The 21,259-nt window shown below is 54.6% G+C and overlaps 9 protein-coding genes across 9 annotated transcripts; 4 read left to right on the top strand and 5 right to left on the bottom strand.

Annotated features, from left to right (window-relative positions):
- Positions 1-270: 270 nt before the first annotated feature.
- On the top strand, positions 271-1,990 carry G647_01923 (uncharacterized protein; the record flags this gene model as incomplete). Its single annotated transcript, XM_008725322.1, has 4 exons — positions 271-990; positions 1,041-1,163; positions 1,422-1,766; positions 1,823-1,990. 4 exons carry the CDS (start codon positions 271-273, stop codon positions 1,988-1,990), a joined length of 1,356 nt encoding a protein of 451 aa, XP_008723544.1.
- Positions 1,991-2,641: 651 nt separating this feature from the next.
- On the top strand, positions 2,642-3,445 carry G647_01922 (uncharacterized protein; the record flags this gene model as incomplete). Its single annotated transcript, XM_008725321.1, has 2 exons — positions 2,642-2,690; positions 2,748-3,445. The coding sequence occupies 2 exons, from the start codon at positions 2,642-2,644 to the stop codon at positions 3,443-3,445; spliced, it is 747 nt and encodes a 248-aa protein (XP_008723543.1).
- Positions 3,446-3,979: 534 nt separating this feature from the next.
- Positions 3,980-5,417, bottom strand: G647_01921 (uncharacterized protein; the record flags this gene model as incomplete). Its single annotated transcript, XM_008725320.1, has 2 exons — positions 3,980-5,181; positions 5,297-5,417. 2 exons carry the CDS (start codon positions 5,415-5,417, stop codon positions 3,980-3,982), a joined length of 1,323 nt encoding a protein of 440 aa, XP_008723542.1.
- Positions 5,418-6,858: 1,441 nt separating this feature from the next.
- G647_01920 (uncharacterized protein) lies at positions 6,859-8,166 on the top strand (the record flags this gene model as incomplete). The annotated part of the gene is made up of 1 exon (XM_008725319.1): positions 6,859-8,166. One exon carries the CDS (start codon positions 6,859-6,861, stop codon positions 8,164-8,166), a length of 1,308 nt encoding a protein of 435 aa, XP_008723541.1.
- Positions 8,167-9,036: 870 nt separating this feature from the next.
- On the bottom strand, positions 9,037-10,812 carry G647_01919 (alpha,alpha-trehalose-phosphate synthase (UDP-forming); the record flags this gene model as incomplete). The annotated part of the gene is made up of 4 exons (XM_008725318.1): positions 9,037-9,199; positions 9,277-9,622; positions 9,688-10,431; positions 10,497-10,812. 4 exons carry the CDS (start codon positions 10,810-10,812, stop codon positions 9,037-9,039), a joined length of 1,569 nt encoding a protein of 522 aa, XP_008723540.1.
- Positions 10,813-11,969: 1,157 nt separating this feature from the next.
- G647_01918 (uncharacterized protein) lies at positions 11,970-13,229 on the bottom strand (the record flags this gene model as incomplete). Its single annotated transcript, XM_008725317.1, has 1 exon — positions 11,970-13,229. The coding sequence occupies one exon, from the start codon at positions 13,227-13,229 to the stop codon at positions 11,970-11,972; it is 1,260 nt and encodes a 419-aa protein (XP_008723539.1).
- Positions 13,230-14,638: 1,409 nt separating this feature from the next.
- On the bottom strand, positions 14,639-17,622 carry G647_01917 (uncharacterized protein; the record flags this gene model as incomplete). Its single annotated transcript, XM_008725316.1, has 2 exons — positions 14,639-17,536; positions 17,587-17,622. 2 exons carry the CDS (start codon positions 17,620-17,622, stop codon positions 14,639-14,641), a joined length of 2,934 nt encoding a protein of 977 aa, XP_008723538.1.
- A 755-nt stretch (positions 17,623-18,377) lies between these two features.
- G647_01916 (uncharacterized protein) lies at positions 18,378-19,507 on the bottom strand (the record flags this gene model as incomplete). Its single annotated transcript, XM_008725315.1, has 3 exons — positions 18,378-19,191; positions 19,242-19,358; positions 19,416-19,507. 3 exons carry the CDS (start codon positions 19,505-19,507, stop codon positions 18,378-18,380), a joined length of 1,023 nt encoding a protein of 340 aa, XP_008723537.1.
- Positions 19,508-19,827: 320 nt separating this feature from the next.
- On the top strand, positions 19,828-20,925 carry G647_01915 (uncharacterized protein; the record flags this gene model as incomplete). The annotated part of the gene is made up of 1 exon (XM_008725314.1): positions 19,828-20,925. One exon carries the CDS (start codon positions 19,828-19,830, stop codon positions 20,923-20,925), a length of 1,098 nt encoding a protein of 365 aa, XP_008723536.1.
- Between the last annotated feature and the right edge of the window lie 334 nt (positions 20,926-21,259).

Below are 21,259 nucleotides of genomic sequence, written 5' to 3'. Positions count from 1 at the left end.
TCAGGCACCCGGTCCAGGGAGGTACAGAAATGGCTGACGGAGTGATTGTCGGGCTTCCGCCAGCCTCATGCGGGGGATGAATTACAGGGTTCTGGGCGGATTCACGCGCTAGACATTCTTCTATGTATATATATATTATTTGCTTGCGACCTGCAGAGTTCCCTTTCCTCGCGTCTCTCCTTGCTCTTGATTTGGAGTTCTTACCAAAAAGCAATGGTTGAGTGATACTTTGACCAGCAGTTCCATGTCGGAGGACACTAAAGCACAGCAATGACCGATCTGATTGGAATGGAGCGCCTGGAGGGATCGAAAATAGCCCAGATCGATGAGCTGAATCTCAAGCCTGACGCTGACGCTGAAAATCCTGGAGTCGTCCCATCAAAGAACCTCTCGCATGCTCGGTCCAATGACTCTGTCGACCCGGGTCCAGCGCCTGATGGAGGCTTGAGAGCCTGGTCGATCGCCTGTGCAGCACATCTGATCATTTTCAACGCCTGGGGTTTCGTGAACAGCTACGGGTTATTTCAGACCTACTATGTCCAGGTGATGAAGATAGGCGGTGAGAGTTCGGTGGCGTGGATTGGCACCACTCAAGTGTTCGTTTTATTTGGCATGGGCACCTGGACCGGGAGAGCTCTGGATGCTGGCTTCTTCAGGAGCCAATATATCGTGGGGAGCATTATTTCTGTCACCGGGCTGTTCCTGCTCAGCCTGTGCAAGAGCTTCTGGCAGATCTTTCTCGCTCAGACACTCTGTGTTGGCTTCGGTTATGGATTGAGCTTTGTACCCACCTTGGCCCTGGTGAGCACCTACTTCGATAAGAAGCGGTCCACGGCGCTGGCTGTGGCCGTGACTGGATCATGCACAGGGGGGCTTGTGTTCCCAGCTATTGCGGAGACGATGCTCCCCAGGGTCGGATTTCCCTGGGCGATGCGCACGATAGCTTTTGTGCAGTTGGCCTGTGTCATTGCAGCTGGTCTCGTCCTGAAGGTGAATCTTCAAATGTAGATGATGGTGGCCAATGCTGATGACCCTAACAGCCTCGTCTGCCGCCACGGAGGTCGGGTCCGATTGTGGAATGGTCGGCCTTCAAAGAGGCGCCGTACACGCTGTATCTGATCGGGTCTTTCCTGTACTTCTGGTCCGTTTACGTCGGTTGGTTTGTGAGTTACCCCATCTCTTCATAAGGACATACGGACGGTTTGAGATACACCCTTTCCAGATCAAGATCTGGCGCGGCCCTCACGAGGAGCTTCGGCCAAGTCTGAGCCTCTCCTGGGTTGGCCTGCCTGCAGCGAGAAGCGATAAATGTGTGACTCACGAAGCGGGCGGTCCAAGGCGCCGGGTGTGCTTCTGGTCACTATCACCCCTCGCCTTTGTTCACGCGTTTCTTACTGACGTGGGTTTTGGGACGACAATAGTTTATTGGCACCTTTGCCAGGAACGCTTTGGGCGCCACTCAAGCCACCAGCATCAACCTTCTGATGGTCTTGAACGGCGTAGGCGTTGTTGGGCGAATGCTACCGGCTTATGTTGCCCAAAGATGGGTCGGAGGACTCAACTTGATGATACCGCTGGCTATCGTGGCCAGCATCATCCTTTACTGTTGGATCGCTGTCGACTCTATGAGTGGGCTATGGGTCTTTGCCGTCACATATGGAATCGTTGCTCATGGACTTCAATCGCTGTTCCCCATTGTGCTTGCAAACTTGACAAAAGACCCCAGTAAGGCAGGCGTTCGAAGTGGCATGGGATTTACAATTGTGGTGAGTCAAACCTCCGTCTATACTGGGGTGAGTGACGGCTCACCATGCCGAACCAGGGCCTCGCAGTTCTGACTGGATCTCCCATCGCGGGAGCCCTGATTGAAACTAATGGTGGCAGGTTCATTGGGTTGCAGCTGTTCTCTGCGACGACCATGGTAGCAGCTGCTGCAGTGCTGCTGCTGGTTAGATGGGTCGCGGTTGGATGGACACGAGAAAAGCTGTGAAAGCTTTTTGCGTGCTTCTTGCCTCAAGTGCCAGACTGCAATTGATTTACTGATCGTGGTCGCTGCGGATCTCACTTCTTCTCCTGGCTTTCCGAAGTCACTTTAACCTCTTCGTCTCTACACCACGAACCTTGTTCGTCGTCCTTTTGGCCTTTTGGATTTCCTTTTGGCCTCAGTCCTGGTTCACCGCGGCGTCACTTTCACTTCACTTTGATTGGCCAGTCCGGCTCCAGTGACAACTCACAGTCACCGATGTTTGCATGCTTCCCTCCTGTGACATTCTTATTTCTGTCCTTCCTTGGTATCTTCTCAAATTACCCTCAAGCATAAGGGTGATTCCGCTAGCCGTCGCCGCTTGTGCTCGAGAGATTGTGTCGTCGTATGTTGCCTATCTCTAACTACGTCATCCGTGACTGCGGTTGGGCACGAAGAAACCCACTGATCAGTTTTGGTTGCAACCTCGAAATCCACCGCTCTTTGTCCCAGTCACATGTCTACAGGTCTTGTAAAGAGAGACACCGCTAATTGCGCCTTCTAGCACGATCAGACTGTCGAATCTACTCTATCTTTTCAGCGAAATTTTCCCACCCCGCGAGCAATCGTGCTGTCCCTCGATTTTACCCCTCGCCCCACCAGATCACGCGCGTCAAGATGGCACCACGTGGACGAGGAGGAAAGTTCTCAAAGCCTACCAGAGGAGGTACTGACCGCAATCCCACCAGCACAACGTACTATAAGTGACTGACCTGTATCGCAGGTGGCAAGCATTTCTCCCGCGACCTGCAACCGCTAGACAAAGAAGGCAACCAGATGGGTATGTGGCGCGAACCAGGAGAAAAGGCAGCGTCCTCGGAGGAGGATGAGGACGAGGACGAAGAATCCTCAGAAGAAGAATCTTCAGATGGTGACGGGGAGTCCTCTGCTGCGCCCAAAGAAGGCGGTCAAGAGTTGACTCGAGAACAACGCAAAGAAATAGCCCGTAAGAAGAAGCTCCAGGCCATCGCCAAGAAGAATCAAAAGGTCGCGGCGCCAGGAGACCTGCCAAGCAGCTCCGAGGAGGAGGAAGAGGAAGAGGACGATGACATGCCGGCAAATCCCAACCACACACAGAAGGCTCGGTCGATGGCACGAGCAGCGACTGGGACAAGTGGCGAGGCACCGAAGAAGGGTGACGGCGAGAATCTCAGTAGACGTGAACGAGAAGCCCTTGCCGCACAACAGGCCAAAGAGCGATATCAGAAATTGCATGCTGAGGGCAAGACCGACGAAGCACGGGCCGATCTTGCACGGCTGAAGCTGATCAGAGAGCAACGTGAACAGGCCGCCGCACGCAAGCAAGCTGAGAAAGAAGAGCGAGACGCACGGGAGAAGGAGAAGAATGATCGAGAAACCAAGTTGAGAGAGGCGGCCATGGGTGGTGGCGGAGCCAAGGCTGCCAAAAAAGGCAAGAAATGAGACAGCACTCTCTAGCCCGAATGAGCTCGATGTGTATGCGCGTTGGAATGTGGATATGCGTGATGAGGTACGAGAAGCATATTTTACGTCTCACGGAGCTGAAGATAGCATGGCCAGCGGATTATCTGGGTTTTGCATTAGCGAAAGGTGGCTGCATAGAGCGGATATGGTGGAAGACAGACACGACGTGAGCATGATTCGAACGAAGCGGAAGTTGAAGCTGGGGTTTAGGAAATACTGCGCCCTGCGAGTCGAACCTTCAATTACTGACCAGGAGAGAGTCTCTTTTCTCTCTTTGATACATTGGCGCGCCGACACCATCGCTTGACGTCGTTTAGCCCCGTTCCCAGCAAGATCGGTACCAGCATCAGTAAGAACAAGTCGACTTTGAACAATTCTGTATGGGGTATCTTTCAACATGGGGCAAGCACAACGAAACCCAGACCTCTCGAACCAAATGCCCTTGGTTGTGCACAATCTCAGTGTCCCAACTGTGATCATTGAAGTAGCACAGCCGCCGTTATTCTGACGGGCTCAGGAGCGGCGCCCGAACGCGCCTCCATGCCCGCCCCTACCGCCTTCCCCTCCCCCGGGATACCACTCCGGAAACAGGTCCCTGGACGAATACATGCTCGCTCTCAGCTTATATTCGTTCCCCCCACTGATGTCCAAGTAAGTGTAGGCATCGATCTTGTAGTAGATGGTTCTCAAGGATCCGGCACTTTCCCCTGCCGCGCTGGGTCCCTCTAGTAGACCGAGGTCCTTGATTGCGCCAAGAACACGGCGCACGTCCGCCTCGTCCGCGAAATCGGCCGTATAAATGCAGATGAGCCGTTGGGCGGCGTCGCCCCGTGCCGAGCCTTGTGGTTCGTCGACGCCACCAGCGTCCGACGCAGCAGCGGCCGTCGCGACTTTGGCACTGGTACCTAGTTTGCCGGCCCAGACGGCATGGGCGACGGACTCCCACACCTGGTCGACGTGTCCTTCCGTGGGGAAGAGCATCCATTTTCCCTGGATGACGCCGTTGGATCGGGCAAGCTCGCGAATCGAGGATTCCACAGCGAGACGGTCGGGGCGGAGCATCCGCGTGATCACGCCGGGTGGTTTGCCCGGGTTGGCGGTCTCAACGTCTTCTTTGCGGGCGAGGAAGTCTTCCAGGAGGCGGGTTCCGCGTTGTTTGAAGGTGGCGAGGTCTTCGGACGGGCGAGAGCGAGGGTGGCGCGGGAACGGGTTGCAGATCCAGATCCAGTGGTCTTGCGCGTCGGTTGCCGTTGCCGTTGAGGGGGGAAGGCGGGCGAGGAATTCGGAGACAGATTCGTCGAGTTGTTTGGCGGATGGGTGGCCTTCGTGGTAGTTCTGCGGCTTCGATTTCGGTCCCGCTGCTGGTTGTTGCTCTTCGGCGGCGGAATGGGACGCAGGGGTTCTCGTGGCGAGGTCCGTCATCTCGGTGTCGGAATCTTCATCTTTCGTCGTGGACTTCTGGTTCTTGGTGGCATCGTCGTCGTCGTCGTCGTCGTCGTCGTCGTCGTCGTCGTTATCGATGCCGTGTTTCTTCTTCAAAGCAGCTTCGCTTTCCTTCCTCGCTTTCTCTTCGAGACGGAGCTTGGCGGCTTTTGCGAGCGCTTTCCTGCCCTTGGCGGCGATGACCTGGGCATTCCAGTCGTGGATGGCCCAGTACTTCTTCGCATCGAATGACTCGGCGAGTTGGTTGTATAGTGCCTTGGTTTCAGAGCTGCCTGAATGGTTGAAAAAAGTCAGAATGTCGGATGTTGAATGTTGTCCCTACTACATACGGCAGCCAGGGCGCGACCTGAAAGTCGATCCCGACACCACATCGCGAGGTCGACTTACCGTGAAAATCTGATTCATCACTGAACAAGTCATCCGGGATGGAGACGTCGTGATCGTGATCGTGATCTGATGCTATGGTCGAGGATACGGAGCTGGTGGTGGCGGGTTTCTGCCGTGCCATGGTGAACGAGGACTAGAGCAATCGCTGAACGCTTATCGTGAAATGTGCACAGGGAGAAAGACAATCATGTACATTCAAAGTCCGGACACAGAACCGCCAGGACGAACGCAGAAAAGAAGAAATACGACACTGGACTACATGGTGGGAGGATGCGATACATAGGCACACGAAGGAAGATACAAGCGTTGCCTGCAATCGTCGCGACCAAACTACTGTACTTCAGCAAACAATCAAATCAGGCTGAAACGCTAGGTTCTAGGCCTCCCGACAGGGGGGTGCGCAGAGGTGGCAGACTTCATTGTATGTGACAAAATCCATTGCCAGGCCACAGATTCTGATCTGCTGTTGTAATAGAGGAGGTTGCTTGCAGCAGTGTCTTCAGAGCTTCTGGCTGGAAGTACCAGAACATATTTGTCTTCAGTCATGTGTGCAGAGGCATTTGCTCCAGACTTCTGACGACTGTCGTGCCGTGGAGTACTGCTATGTTCTCGACAACCGTCCGCAACCCAACCACGCGCGTGTCTTTTCTGAACGTGGGCTTTTGTCAATGCTTTCGAGGCAGAACCCTCTCAATTAACACGGAGGAGGACGTGGTGGACGTGGGCTTCATCTCAAAGGACTGGCAGTATGCAGATGCCAGTATCACGTGAATGCCAAGGCACTAGCTTTGTCAGCCGCTGAGCTAGCACGTTACGAGTTAGACGCCTGATCTCGCCAGGACTTTCCCTGCTTGGCCACCGAAAACTGCTTCCCCACATCGTCGATCTCGTCTCCCAGCGTTTTGCTCGTTGCAGAGCCACGCAGGAAAATATTACACAGTACAGCTCTGCTTGCCGGGTCCCTTGGTAGTACGAGTACGTGCCGATTTTCTTGTCAATGAGGGCCTTTATCTCTGCCATCTTCCGTCTTGAATAACTGCTCTAGACGGCGCAGTGACTCGATCAACCATCTATATCAGGTACACCTATTCAGGACGAATGACATGAGTCACGCGCACACAGTTTGAGTTCAACAGGGCTTCTGGACACACGCAGCAACTAATCCAGCCTCGTTTCGGGAGAGGGAAGACAGACACTTTCGCTGTCAGAGTCAGCGTCAGCGTCAGCGCTCCTCGCCATCGGATCTGGTCGACACTTCTGCTTGAAATAGCAGCGGCGGAATATCGCTACCAGATGCTCTTTACGGGCCCGCTGCAAGGAAGATCAAGACATGGACACTTCCTGCGTCAATCTGACTACCCATACCAGATTTCGACCACACGTATCCTAAATCTGATCGTGACGAGCCATACTCACAGTCGAAGCATTTCGACGAACCGGCGCGTCGAGGACAGCATAATCTTTGACATTGTTCCCAAGACCACTACTCACCATTTGAAGGAACACCAAGATTACTCATCCGCCATCCCTGAGAGCGTCCTCCGTGCTCTGGCCGCGACACGATGGCTCCTACAAAGACCGACTTCTCCACCCCCGACATTCCCCAGTCTGCGGCGACATTCTACGCCTCGGCCCGCACACTCATCAACGCGCCCGCCAGCTTGGTTTTCCGCACCCTCCGCAACACCGAGACCTGGAAGGACTGGAACAGATGGTGTCCGCGCGTGACCATCACAGACCAACCCGACGACGAAGATGATGCCACTCTCGCCGAAATCGAAGAACTCGTGCGGAACACCAGCATTGCCGTGAACTTCGACAGTGATATTACAGACGGGGCGGTCATGTCAGGACCCGAGCCTTCGAGTGCGTACCACCGGAAAAGTAAGAGTGGAAGTACGAATGGAGCGGGCGCGGGAAGTCCGCGCCCACCTGGGAGCAGAGGGTCCGCGGGCCTTGACCGGCCAAGCAGTCCTCCGCCCGTGACGAGACAGCGGCTCGCCAGTAACGCGAGCCGCTTGTCCGGCATGTCGCAAACCAGCCCAGACGCGTCGCGCTCCAACTCAACAGCCAACGCCAACGCCAACGGCGCCGAGCCTGCACGCCGCCTCTCTGCGGCACAAGTATACCAAGCCGCAGGCGAATCGCGGCGCGGCTCCCTCCCCAACAGCGTGGCATCCCCTCCGGCAAATACGAACGGCGGCACAGATGCAGGCAAAGGAGGCACGGGTGTCCTCCTCCCTGCACCCAACAACCCGGCGCGCCTGATGCCCGCGCCGGCCAACACGGAGAGCACGGCGATCGCGCGCCGCAAGTCGACCGCCACGAGCCGCAACCGGCGCCAACTGCACATCAACGCCCTGTACGGCGAGCCCAGCGTGCGCATCCAGCTCGGCACCAAGATGACGCTGCACCTGAAGATGAAGCTGCCAGCGAGCCAAGAATTCAGCGACCGCGCCGTCCTCGTCACCGAGGTCTCTCGCCCGGACGACCCCCTGGAGCACGACGTGCCCATCACGGAGCTGGGCAAGAGCGTCATCCTCCGCACGCAGACCCACACGGATTCCATCTCGGGCGTGTATCGTCTCGTGTGGACCAGTGTCGCGTCGTACAACCCGCCCAAGAGCTATCCTCGGTTCTTACTCTTCACGCAGCGCGTCCATGAGATTCGACCGACGGTCGACGGCGCGGGCCAGGACATCTGCGAGTACTGGGACTGGGAGTGTCAGCGGGGGATCATGGCCAAGAAGAACGCAAAGACAAAGCCGTACATGGAGGAACGGATGGCCGAGTGGGGGACCCGATTGGGCGAGTTCTGCGAGAGTATGGGCGGCGCGGTGGAGAGGAGGGATTTCGTCGGTCAAGGATGAGGAGTGTCGGGAGCGAAGTGGTCCCCTGGGGAAATGCTTCGTCTGGTGGGGGGGAACCAAGCAGGGTGTTTGAGCGTGTAGGCGCTTGCAGGGCCGGTAGAGGTCAATTACAGTGACGACCAGTATCTGCATACGTGAAATTTGGTCCACAGAAGGGGAAGATGACGAGGACGAGGACGAGCGGGAACTGGACTGGACTGGGCCGAGTTGATGAGGACTGGGCCGAATTGAACCGATGACTGAAATGAAATGAAGTGCTACGCTGCGCTATTGCTATGATATGAAGTGCTGTGTGATGCATGCTATACCAATAATACAGATAATATGCCCGAATTTGCTCGAGATTGCTGATTGAGCCGGAGCTGGAGCTCGAGCTCGAGCTGATCCCCCGAGATGATATGGAACAAGTCCGCAAGCAAGATTTGGAAAAGCCCGACGAGGAAGTGGGATCATTGCGGTAATGTACTATAATAGGAGAACGAGGGGGGGAGGAGAATGAGACACCATCGCATCCCCCCGGCATCCTTCCTAAGGTCAGACTCAGACTCGGACTCGGACGGCATCGCGGTCCTTATGAGACAATGCGACCCGGGCACTGTCACAAGGAGCAACAAACTCACGCGTCACTTGCAAAACGTTGTGGCCCACCACTATGGATGACTTTGGTGACTCTTTGAGTGGGAGTCGGAGTGGTCTTTGATATATATCCCCAGGACTCCGTGGCTAGAAGATGCTCGACCATCGAGATACATGTATAGATATATATACATTGCGCTATAATAAACCTGCTTTTGCCATCTGCGTCTGCGTCTGCATATGCATCGGCCGATAAAGGACACAACAACAACAGGCCGAAACTACTCTCCATCACTATTCCTTGAAGTCGGCCTCGGTCTCGGAGATGATGTTTCCGATTTGAGAATCCGAGAGATCAAACGCCCATTCTTCCGCTGGGTCGCGGTCGGGATTGCCCAGGATTTTGGGGACTTCGCCGGTCATCATGGCTTCGAGGAAGGCTTTGCCCCATTTGGCACTGATGCGCACACGTCAGTCAAGCACTGCCTTCGGGGGTGTATAGGATTTTGTTGGAATGGCAAGGAAATGACCGACCTGGTCCAATTGTTGACAATCTTCATGACCGAGACGTTCTTCTCCTCCCTTTCTTTCTCGCTCATCAAGAGCACCTCCTTGATCTTCTCTGCAAATCGCGGTTTGTCCCAGGGGTTCATGATGACCATAGACGAAGGCGGTAAGATCTTTGCCGCTCCGACATAGCTGGACACCATGAGGACGCCTTTCTTCTGCTCCTGGCAAGCCGCGTACTCGTAGCTCACGAGATTCAGTCCATCTCGCACGGATGAGATGACGCACGCGTCCGCAACGGCGTAGAGAGCCGCCAGCTGTTCCGGTTTCACCGACCTATAAAGATAATGGATTGGGGTATGCCTGAAGGTGGCTAATGTGCCCATCTAGAGTCAGCGCGCTCGAGTGAGGAGCTATTCAGCATTGCTTGCAACGTACCGTGTCTGCCATTGATGCGGCCCACAAGTCGTTCGACCTCCTCGCGCAGCTTTCGGTACGCGTCCACCTCTGCCCGGGTCGGGATGGCCAATTGCACCAGAACCACCTTACCCACCCACTCCGGATTGTCAGTCAGAAAGCGATCGAATGCTAGCAGCTTCTGTGGAACACCCTTGATGTAGTCGAGCCGATCGACGCCCAGGAGGACCTTCTGGTCCTTGAACTCTTCCTGCAAGGCCTGGAGCTCCTTCCTCGCTGCATCTGTTTGCAGTTTTTCCCGCCACTCGTCTGCTTCAATGCCAAGAGGAAACCCGTGCACGAGCACCCGCCGTCCATCCCAGTGCAGATCACTCGGTGACTTGGACACACCAGGCAGGACAATCCGTGCGCTGTCCAAGAAGTCCTTTGCATACTGGTTGGTGTGGAAGCCGATCACATCACACAGAAGCAGGCTGCGACAGATCTCCTCGCGGAAGGGCAAAATGGTAAAGTAATCCTCGGTCGGAAAGGGAGTGTGGAGGAAGAAACCTATCTTGAGGCCCTTTTTCTTCTTCAGCCGCTCTCTCAGGATGCCGGGGAGGAGAAGCAGATGATAGTCGTGCACCCAGATCAGGTCATTGTCCTCCACATAGGGGACAATGTTGTCGGCAAAGGTCTCGTTGACTTCTTGGTAGGCGTTCGACCAATTTTCGTCCGATTCGGCCTTCTCCGGCATGCGATGTAGCAGTGGCCAGAGGATTGAGTCTGTTCTCGTGTTAGCTGTAGCCCCACGGAGAGGTGGGTGACATGAGTCCAAGTATATGACGAACTTGAAAAGCCGTTGTAGTGCTGCTGGGCAAGGCCTTCGTTGAGAAAGATGGGGATAGCATTGAAGTTGTCCAGAAGATGCCGCCGCACGCCATCCTTGTCGTTACGATGAACGTCAATGCCCGGCCAGCCGAACCACTTGAAGTCGACGACTTTGGAAAGCCCTTTCAGTCCGGACACCAGTCCGCCGGAGGAGATGCTGTAGTCGAACTCGCCATTGTCCTTGGCTTTGATCGACAGCGGTAGCCGGTTGGCCACGACGAGGACGCGTCCCTCAAACTCCGGGTCGATGCCATCCACGTTGTCTGACGCCGGCATGGTGTTGTTTCTGTCTGATTCTAGTTGTCACGATGCCGGGATGGATTAAAGTTGGAGAAGAACACCGGGCTGGCACAAAATGCATCGAGACTGTGAGTGAAAGATTTGTTATAGCAGCCAGGGCCAAGAATGATGTCAGAATAAACAGCACGCACACGCAAACGAGTATTGGTGTTCAGGCCGAATTGTGGGTTCGCTGGCATATGACGAGGAGCCTCCACCGCCCGAAGAGTTACGGATGGCAAGGATGGCCGTCAGCAGCGCAGAAGTTGGGGTCTCCGGACAGTCGACCTGCCCACGTTGCAGCCACAATGCTTCCTAACGGCTACATCCTTTGATCGAGCGCGAAGCGAAGTCGTTTTTCAGCCAGTAGCGTCCTCGCCACGATCATAATGTGTGGGCGGAACAGGTTGTTGGCCGAGGTCTTGAACCAGTGATTTGGAGAGCTGAATGCGAGTGGGCGAATTTGATAGACGAGGCACTCCGCCTTCCCGGATCTCTTCTCCTCCCTTTGACGCAACAGGCGCCCTCTCGAGGAGCAGTTGCATCGCTGGAAAGGCAGACCATCGATGGCCGTGAGGAAATTTATTCCGTCCACTTAGAAACTATTACGCAAGCCCAAGGCCGCGACTGGCGTGTTCTCGTCGTACTGGCGGGGCTGGTGGTGGTGCCTGTACTTCTCCCCGGTATGTCCCGGAGCGCCTGGCAAGGCTGCCGACCAGCCTGGTCACATGAGGCTTGGTACCGCACAGCGCACACAGAAGATGTAGAGGATCATATTCAACGTGATGCCAGGATTTATCCTCTCAATTGCGACTACGTAGTGCATGGTAGATTCTCCTAAGTTTGTCGCGCTCGTCTCTTGGACAATGATAGCCGTATATTTTCCGCCTTGCATTCGGCCTGTTATTACAACCGCCATGCAGTGTAGCTGCCTGACTTGTGGGCATGAAATTCCAGATTTTGCCCTGCTTTGGATTATACTTCTGACGTGAGACGACATCAACGTGGACTGGCTTCGAGGGTTCGGGCTCCGTGCTGCAAATGTTGTAAACTGGTGAAACAGGACTGCACGAACGGTTCCTGGTTCTTCACCGTCCCATTCAGCCGACTGCCCGACCACGACGCGTAGAATTGCTCGTCTCACAATTCGTCATTTAGATCTTTGCTGGCTCTCCCTTCGCAAGAGTCTCGACGATTCGCAACCATTCTTGAGCACTCACTCTGCCCATATCCGCCTTCAGCAGCGCTCTCTCGAGTAGCTTCTCGACGATGCCACACCTTGGCACCCTTGTTCCTCCTTCCCCGTTTCTTACATGGCTTAGAACCATCCACCCTTGAGTGGCCATCGCTTGCCGCTGAAACACCGAGCCGGAGTAGACAAGCAACTGTCCTGTTGCGGCGACCAGCAAAGTCAGTGCCATGGAAAAGACGTCTGATGCTGTCGTTGCCGTTGATGTTGGATCGCGAAGGACTTTCGAATTCAGCAGTTCGGGCGCGGTGTACTCTCTCGTGACGGCTGATAACGTGTTTGGCGTCGTCTCATCGACGCCCAGTCGCTGGGAGGAGGAAAAGTCGGCAAAGAGCGGTTCGAAAGTAATCTCAGTTCCAGAGCCATGCACCCGGGACAAAAGAATATTGCCGGGTTTGATGTCACCGTGAACAACTTGTGCGCTGTTGTGAAGCCATGCCAGGGCCGAGATGAGTTGCTGTGCAAGCTGGAACCACTTCGCGGTGGTTCCGACCACAGGCTCCATCATGGTCCGCGTCGAGAAGTTTTGCGCCGCTATTGCAGCGCATTTCCGTATGTGGTCTTCGAGACTGAACGGGATGGCTTCCAAAACAATGGTCGCTTCGTCAACAACGCCGTAGAAGGGCACCACATACCTCTCGCTCTCCGGGACGCTTCGCAAATAGGTCAGGATCTTGGCCTCGCTCTTCAAGATAGCCACCGCGTCCCGACGGGCTGGTTTCTTCGCTGCCACTATAACAGGTGTTACGCTTGTTGGCGATAGGGGTGGTGTGAGTGCTGCTGAGACATTTCTCGACCTGGCTTGAGTGCTAGCTTTGTAGACAACACTCCATGCACCGGTCCCGAAAATTGCATCTCGGCCACGCTCATCTTTGAGGATCTCGACATCGAACACACATTCGGCTACACTTGTTTCAACGGGGTCGTTCTGTTGGATGACGCTTGTATCGATTGGGTTGAGGTTTGCGTTTTTCACCCCCAGAAACAGCTGTGGAGGATGAAGGCATGACGGCGAGCTTGGTATCGCAAGGTCCGAAATGTTCGAGGAGGACCGACTCTGTCTGGGTGATGTTGGTGGTGTCAGCATTGAGCCGGCGGGTTGTTTATGCTGACGTTTTGATACCTCATTTGAAGTCGAGCTTGGAGTCGGGGGAGGAGTACTCATGGTTCTGCTAAGCAGTGACGGTCTCCGGGTACTTGTCATCTTGCTCCTCTCAAGGTTGGTCGCGCTCGGATCCGGGCGAACGGAGTCTTGAAATTACGAGTAAACGCAGGGCAGGTGCAGACGTTCTATGCCTTCGCCAGGGTCATAAGAAGTTGTCAACAATAATCTTGATAGGGTTGTCGTTAGAAGCCGGTCTGGCCGCGGACATTGTGCCAGCCGTGAGCAGAGTCAGTCAGGATCAAGACTGTCGGGTGTGCACTAATGGCAATCGAACCATCGGACTGGCAACGAGAGATGCAGCAGATATCCTTGACCTTGCCCACGAGTTCACTGTTTCGTTACGCAGAAGCGGAGATCCGAAACTGTCTCAGCACGTGGCCTGCGCATAGACTGGGATGTTTCTGAGGTCGCCAGTCCGCAAACCGAAAGTCAGCCTGATCAAGAGAGTTGTCCTGTAGATGCGCTTTGCGCTGTTAATCTTTTTCGGCCACGACAAATGCAAAGCCGGCAGGCACTGATCCGTATTTATCCAAGCGTGCTAAATCAAGAGGTGGAGGGGTTGAACAAAGCAAATGTGGAAATCTGTGGAGTGAAGATGAAAGGAACAGACGGAGTGGTGAATACGAAATCTTGACCTCGACGGTATTTTCCAGCCTAGCGAAACCCAGCCACGAACCATACGGATTAAAGTACACAGTAGAAGTACAGTAATCGCAGCGGCAACGTACTCGTAATTTCTCACTGGTAAGGTAGTACTGTTCCTTGTCGGCTTGCTGCAATCTGAGATAACGGAGGGTCAGCGACCCTAGCGCAAAGTCACTTCACTTGCCTTTGACCGTGGATTTGCCATCCAAGCCGTTTGTGACATCAGAGCTTAATTGCTCCGTAACCCTGTCATCGAGAAAGACTCACACAAGCTCCGATTGGACGCAGTTGTCCCTCTCAATATCCCCGGACGGGTCGTAAGCGGCAACGTGGGGCAGCAGCAGGTGTCATTGGCAGCTTGCTCGAACACCGAAACCTGGAGCAGGGACACCTCGGCCAGGAGCGCCAGCACCATTCTACGAGTACGGAGTAACGGACACAGGGAGATTTTCTGGGGAGGTAGGTCGGAGGCCTCTGTCATCGTTCTCTACTCTCGCTTACAATTCGCCTCTAACCTGGATATCACTTTAGGACGGCACAATCTACCCAAACAGGGGCTAATCCTTGGGGCCCTTATCTACTCGCAGTTATATCCCAGCCACCGCAAACATCCCGGTGGCCCGCCCAGTGATAAGATATCGATAATGGCATCTCGGAGCCTCAAGCGGACATTGCCGACGTGATCTGAGAAAAGGTCCTCGCCGAGCAGTACGGAGGACGGAGTACGGAGTATAGTGTGCATGATAAGTTCAAGCGTGTCTGTTCTATGTCTGAAGCACGGGCACAACTCCAGTCCACTCCCCCCTTGCCCGCTCCTCCCAGTACCCTTCCTTTCCCGTCCGGAGCTTCCAGACAACCTCGTCACCGAGTTCCACCCTGGTGAACCATCGAGGTTGCCAGGCCTTATCGTTTGCCTCCATCTCCCTCCTGCGCGCCCGCTGTGCTTCCTCAAGTTGATTCTTCAGATGCTCTGCGGCCTCGTGGTCGCCCTTCTCGAGAGCAATCTGATCGGGACGAAGGCGACTGTCCGTGGGCGCTATCTTTCCCTCCTCAACCTCGGTGATTTCGTTCAGTTGAGCAGCAAAGAGTGTCATGCCGTAATGCTTCGGGGCATTAGGGACTAGCGCGCCAGCCGACCAAATGGTGTTCCTTTGGCCAAGCTTGCCCGGTTCTTTCAATTGCAAGGAATCCGTCCACGTTCCATGAAGCCCGATAGACAGCTCCTGGCCTTGGGAATCGATGGTTTGCACTTCCACTTCTTCACTTCGGCCAGAGAACATGCCTTTAGCCTTGAAGGACACAACTGCCTTGTGCCCGGCACTGTCGTTATAGATGGTCATGGTGCCGGTTGGTTCGACGTACTTCTCTCCTGCGATGATGTTGCGCAGGAAACACGTCGCAGCGGCCCAGCTGTACGTCTCTCCCGTGCTGTGCAGTACCAACCGTGCTTTTCCCTCGTTGATAATTTCAGAGGATTTGCCCCAGAATTTCTGTGACGGCAAGGGCGACTGGGTGAATGTCCAATTTTCAGATTCCGCATGTAGCGCAAGTTGTACAGGGCGATGCGACACCTTTTCGGAGATGAGGCGGAACCCCCGGTCTTCTCGGACCAGTTCAAATGTCTCGCCCAGCATGGGGTTAAAGGGTTTGCGGATCGACCTCTCTTTCACACGATTGTTCGAAAGGGATGAGACGGCAAAAGCAGCGACGTACATCAGCCGCTCAAATGTATCGTGGCACTTGCCTGCGCTGTCCAGCAATTGGCAGTATTCCAGCTGTTCAGCGGCGCGTTGGAGGAGGGAAAGAGGTTCGTTTGCCGACACCGGCATGGATATCGTAGATAGATCCTTGCCCACGTTCTTCCGGAGAAACCCTATCAAACTTGGCGGCATAACTGTTGGAGCTGCTACATTTTGTCGCCTGGTTATCGGTTGTAGGGGCAGCGGCGCCAGACTTTTGGCCCGCGGAGGGAGGTATGAGGATACGCTTCCCGAGCGACGCTTGAACACGTCTATTGAGTCCTCACCAATATCACTGCTGGTTGCTGAGTCTTCATCTCCCTCTGGAAAGTCTTCGAAGCCCTCATGATCGGTATCGCCGCGAATATCGAGCACGTGCATCTTATCTTCGGCGTCAAAATATTCCTGCGAGTCAACTGATTGAATGCTCAGCCGCGACACTGCAGACTTGGGAGGTGTTGTACGTCGAATCTTGCCCTCGGCCATAACCGAAGAGAATTCGCCAACAACTGAGTCCAGATCATGCAACAGCGCTCGGCAGTGGTCATACATGCTTTCTTCACGATGGGAGCGCGGCCGCGCCGCTATGGATCCGGCAGTAGGAGGAGGTGTCCCATTGCGCAAGCTGGGCTCCACGCTCGGAAGTGGTACGGCTAGCTGAGCGGAAACACTGCGCTTGAAAATGTTGGACTGAGTGGCTGTCGTACTGGCTTTGCGTTTCCAAAAGGGCCGCTTGTCATCCTGCCGGAAGTAATCCTCACCAGATGGTCCCTCGGTAGGAGTTGTGCTTGGTGAAGCTGATCCTAGTCGGGGAGAGGGCATGGCGCCAGGCTGCGCAAGGGTGTCTAGACAAAGGCGACGTACAGCGTCTCGGGTCCCCGATATCCGGCTGAGCAGTGTCTCCAACCTCGCCCATTCCTGCTCGTCGAAGGAAGAGGAAGCCGCGCCCTCGAGGTTCCCACCCGGACCCAGATGCAGATTGTCAGTGGGGATTTTGGTTTCCAGCATGAGCTTGGTGGCGGTTTCCAAAGCCTCCTTCCAAGCTACAAAGTCGGCGTCGTTATTTGCCTTCAGGTGCCAAAGCTCAACGCCCGAGTCAATTGAGATCTCACGGGTATTGCTGTTGGCTGATATGGCTGCCAGTGAGAGAGGAATGGCACCACGCAGGGCCGAAGAGTTCCGATCCCGGTAGTATGACAAAGTCGAAGACGTAAAGTCCAAGCAAAAGAATCGCCGGGCATAGCCTTGGTGTTTCTTGCGCCTCAGCTTTTGGAGCACGCCGGTATGGATTGAAGAAGGATCACCTGCAAGGCTTGGGCCTTCTGGGACAGGCGCAATGCTCCCGCCAGCAGACTGCTGGCTGATGGAAGCTTGTCTCAGAGAATCAACAGATTCTTTGTCCTTTGCCTTCAGTTTCGGACTCCTCTTAAACAGTGTAGAGGCGTTGTTCGCAATGGCCATGGCGGAGGCCATTGACTGAGGGTGCTGTAATTGCGCACCAAACTGTATCTGCGCTTGACACGCAGTCGGGTAGGTGAGCAGGAAGATCGTTGCTGTCTTTGAAATGCTCTTGGAAAAGGTATTGTCGAACACCAGAGCATAGTTCCCTGCTTCACCGAGGCGCACGTCATGTTTGCCCTGAGTCACCTTGTCGGCCTCACATTTGCCTATCCATTTGACTTGTTTCAGGCCGATGCCGGTCAGTTTCTCGACTGCGGTCGACTGTGCTTCGAGCTTTTCCTTCTCATCATCGTCTGGTGGGTGGGTAGGTGAGGGTGGGTTCAAGGAGGTCGAGGAGCCATGCAGGGTCGACAGAGGGCCGGGGTGCTTGAACAGGCCGAGATTAAGCGACTTTTTGTGAGGCTGAACAGTCCACGAGATTGTATGCTCTTGCTTGACGTTAACCCAGCGCACGAGGTAGTTCTAAGTCGCCAGTTAGTACGCCTGCTGGTGTAAGATGGAGAGGTCCGCACCCTGGAATGAACCTCGATCTGTTCGAGACCAGCCATGGAACCGACGGTTTGCTTTGGTCTAAGCCCTGAGTCCGTCCTCACGACATGGCAACGTAAGGATAGTTAGCTGAACATCTATCGTCTTGTCGGACCAAGCGGGCAGTGTAATGCTGGGGTCACATCCGAATCCAGGTTTCCTGACAACCGCAACTTGTTTCCCGCAAGACGATGAGGGGTTCTAAAATCCACTCGGTACAAATAGTCGCCGTGAAGATCGGTAATTAGGTGGAGGCACTACCCATACCTGCGGTACTCGCTCTTCGCGGAATCAAGATACGAGGCGTCAATCGGAACTGGGCTCAAGGAGTTGCCAAGAAGGATGAGACGAGGCACTGATCAGCGGCATGTTTGTTGGAGAGTTAATGAACAACATCTGACATAACAACGCATGAATTACAAGGCATTCCAAGGCAGCAGAAGGCTCCAGATACCGGGACTGTATACAGTATAGTCTCAACAATCATCCCCTCGCATTGCCGGCATCAGTCGGCTCCCTGTGGTGATTTCAGCCACTCGTTCCCGGTTGTGCTAAAAGCATTCTTGCTTGCGGCTACTTTCGGAACCCGCGAGGCACGAGAAGAGGCATAGCACTTTCGGCACCCACTACAAGGAGCTGCAAGTCGATCGAATAGTAACGGGCATTCATCGGTAACGTCCTCAAAACATCTGCCTAGAATCGCTCCGTGCTCCCGTCGATGTTGATACAATTGCGCAAAAACCACGAACAGGATCCTCTCCTGGTCTCGCCTTCACTATCTGGCGTCTATTGACGGCTTCTTTGTTCGCTTGCTTCGTGCCGCCTCGTCTTTTCCCTCCTTCTTGCGCTTGATGCTCCTCGGAGCGCCTCCCTTAGGTCGATATCCTCCATCTTCGTCACGTTTTCTCTTGCCTCGGGACGGGGCTGTCTCCGCGGCAAATCCCTCGTCGTCGTAGTCCTTTTCCTGTTTGATCAGCTCCTTCTGGGCGGATTTCCGGGCCGAGATCCGTGATCCTGCCGCCCGAGGTGTCCTGTCTGCGCCAGTCTCGTTGTCCTGGAGGAACACCTGGGGTTGGTGTTTTCGAAGCCAGTTATAAACCGAGACAGGGTTCTTTAGCTGAGTCTCTCGTTCGCGTTCTGCGTTTTTCTCTGCGTTCCGGCTGCCTAGACTGCTCATAGCATGAGGTCGCGGATTCGGCGCCGCACCTTCGAGGAAGGCATCCAGGCCCTGGAGGTACTGCTCTTCTTGCTTGACCGTCAGAACACCGCTTGATCCAACATTGCTTGGATCCGCTTTGTCCACCGAACGATGCACGGGAGGGACAAGGGAAATGAGAGACGCGTAGGAGTGCTTGGGGGCGAATCCGGGCGACCTGAGTATGGTAGCTTCGACCTCCCTATATTCGGCGATGTTGATTTCGCCAGCCTGCAATCGGGCCCTCGCCATATGCAATTCTAGATTTGCATCTTCTTCGGAGATAAACGGGCTTGCATCTCCCTTGTTTGCGCCCATAGAATTGAGGTCGTAGCGGAGCCGCGGCGGCACTTGTGGGCATGCGTTGAGCTCGAGGAGCAGTTCAAGGAGTTGACTAAGGAACATTCAGTGAAATGCACGCAAGATGCAGCCCTGTTGTGTTACTCTGTCTGCTCAGCGAGCCTCTGAGCTATGTCCGTGATTCTCTGCTCTTCCTTGAACAAGGAGTTGCTCTCTCGCATCTTCTCCTCAAATGTAACCATAATTTTGCGATATTTCCGTCTGAGCCACGAGTCAGCAGAGGCGCCAGGAGGATGTACGTTCCCAGGGGAGACATACCGGTAGGACTTTCGGGACGTCGTGTGCTGATCAGATACGTCCGGCTTTGGCTCGCCCACTGAGGGCTCTTCTCCCGGTTCTATTGAAGACATGATGTGGCAAGGTCGCGATGGAACTCAGAAGACCGAGATCAACCAAGAAGTAGTGCGAGAAGTAAAAGAAACTGCAATGATCGAATGATGGGAGGGTGGTGGTGCCAGTGAGTGATTGCAAGTATGTCGCGGATCTAGCATGAATGAGAACGAGCCGCAGCCACGGCGCGTTCTGCAATTGCGGAGACAAGCGGATTGCATTTCCGCACAGAGAAAAAGTCCGACTAGTGGCACAAACTCGTTTTTCAGCCCCTCGACATCATTTGGTCACAACAGTCCTCGTCGTATTAGCAGGCTCTACACTAGGTCGAATATTCAAAATGAGTGTCACAGCGCTGGAGGTCAAAGCACCGCAGACAAAAGGCCGCAAACGAGACCCCACGGAAGCAGAGCTTGAGATAGACGTCGATGCTCCCGAACCTCCATCGAAAAAGGCGCTTCGGAAAGCGAAGAAAGCAAAAGTATCTACCAGCAACACGTCGCCTGTAACCAAAGAGGAGTCTCGAACCCAATCGTCCGGGCAAGACGAGTCTGGAGGAAAGGCCAAGCGCTCTGATCATGGAATCTGGATTGGCAACTTATCATTCGGCACTACTAAGGAGGATCTCCTCAGGTTCTTGACGGCAGGTTCCACCAAGGCCTTACAGCCTGATCAAATCACCAGAGTCCATCTACCCTTGGGACCACCGAAATTTGGGAAGCCGCAGAACAAAGGGTTCGCATATGTCGATTTCTGCGACCAGAAATGCGTGGAGACAGCTCTCGAGTCTAGCGAGTCTATGTTGGCTGGTCGACGTGTGCTGATCAAAGATGCAAAGAACTTTGAGGGGAGACCCGAGCAGAAGAACGACAAAGACGGAAAGCCTGGCCACCCTCCGAGCAGGAGGATATTCGTCGGCAATCTGGATTATGCAACGACGGTTGAGGACCTTGAGGCTCATTTTGCTGCTTGCGGAACCATCACCTCCACACATATGGCTACATTCGAGGACTCTGGGAAGTGTAAAGGATATGCTTGGATCGAGTTCGAACAATTGGCTTCTGCGGAAAAGGCCATTCGAGGCTGGGTTGAACCAGACGGCGGGGCAAAACATGCGGCTCAAAAGTCGAGGTCAGGAAATGGCAGGATTTGGGTGAACAAGATTCAGGGCCGAAAGTTAAGGATGGAGTACGCCGAAGACAAGGCTGTAAGGTACGAGAAGAGGTTCGGAAAGAATGCAAAGAATGCGGCACCAAGGCCAGAACAATCAACAGCTGAGCCTGGTCTGGTAGAAGTGGAGGGTGACGCGCATTTGCACCCAGTCACTGACAGGAAGGCCCAAAAGCCGAAGCCAGCGGGCAAATATTCCGAGGAAACCGTGCAGAAGCTCACGGGTGCCATCGTCGAGAGCAAGGGTCAACGGACCTTGTTGGAGTAGGCGTTCAACCCGACAGTGGGTGTTGATTCACGTTTGTTTAGCGAGACTCGTCGGGACCTGTTAGGGGCGGAAGTCGATTTGGCGTCACAGGCACATTTGGGCTTAGCAATAATCTGGGGCAGCGCGGGCATGGATTGGGGTTAGCTCCTCGTGGCGCCTCAAGGCAGGACCGACTTTCCAACGCCGGTCAAAAGACGGTTTTGTTGGCGAGATGTAATGCATCTTGTGCTTCGCCAAAGTGCACTGATTCCCTTGACGCTGCTTCCCTTTAATTCAGCTCATCAGACTTCGATCGCTACTCATCGCCCCTCTGCGTCCTCCTGTGCCTTGGCTC

The sequence above is a fragment of the Cladophialophora carrionii genome (assembly GCF_000365165.1).
Source record: "Cladophialophora carrionii CBS 160.54 unplaced genomic scaffold supercont1.1, whole genome shotgun sequence".
Taxonomy (NCBI): Eukaryota; Fungi; Ascomycota; class Eurotiomycetes; order Chaetothyriales; family Herpotrichiellaceae; genus Cladophialophora; species Cladophialophora carrionii.
Note: the sequence above shows the minus strand (reverse complement) of the source record. Positions and strands in the feature narration are given on the sequence as shown.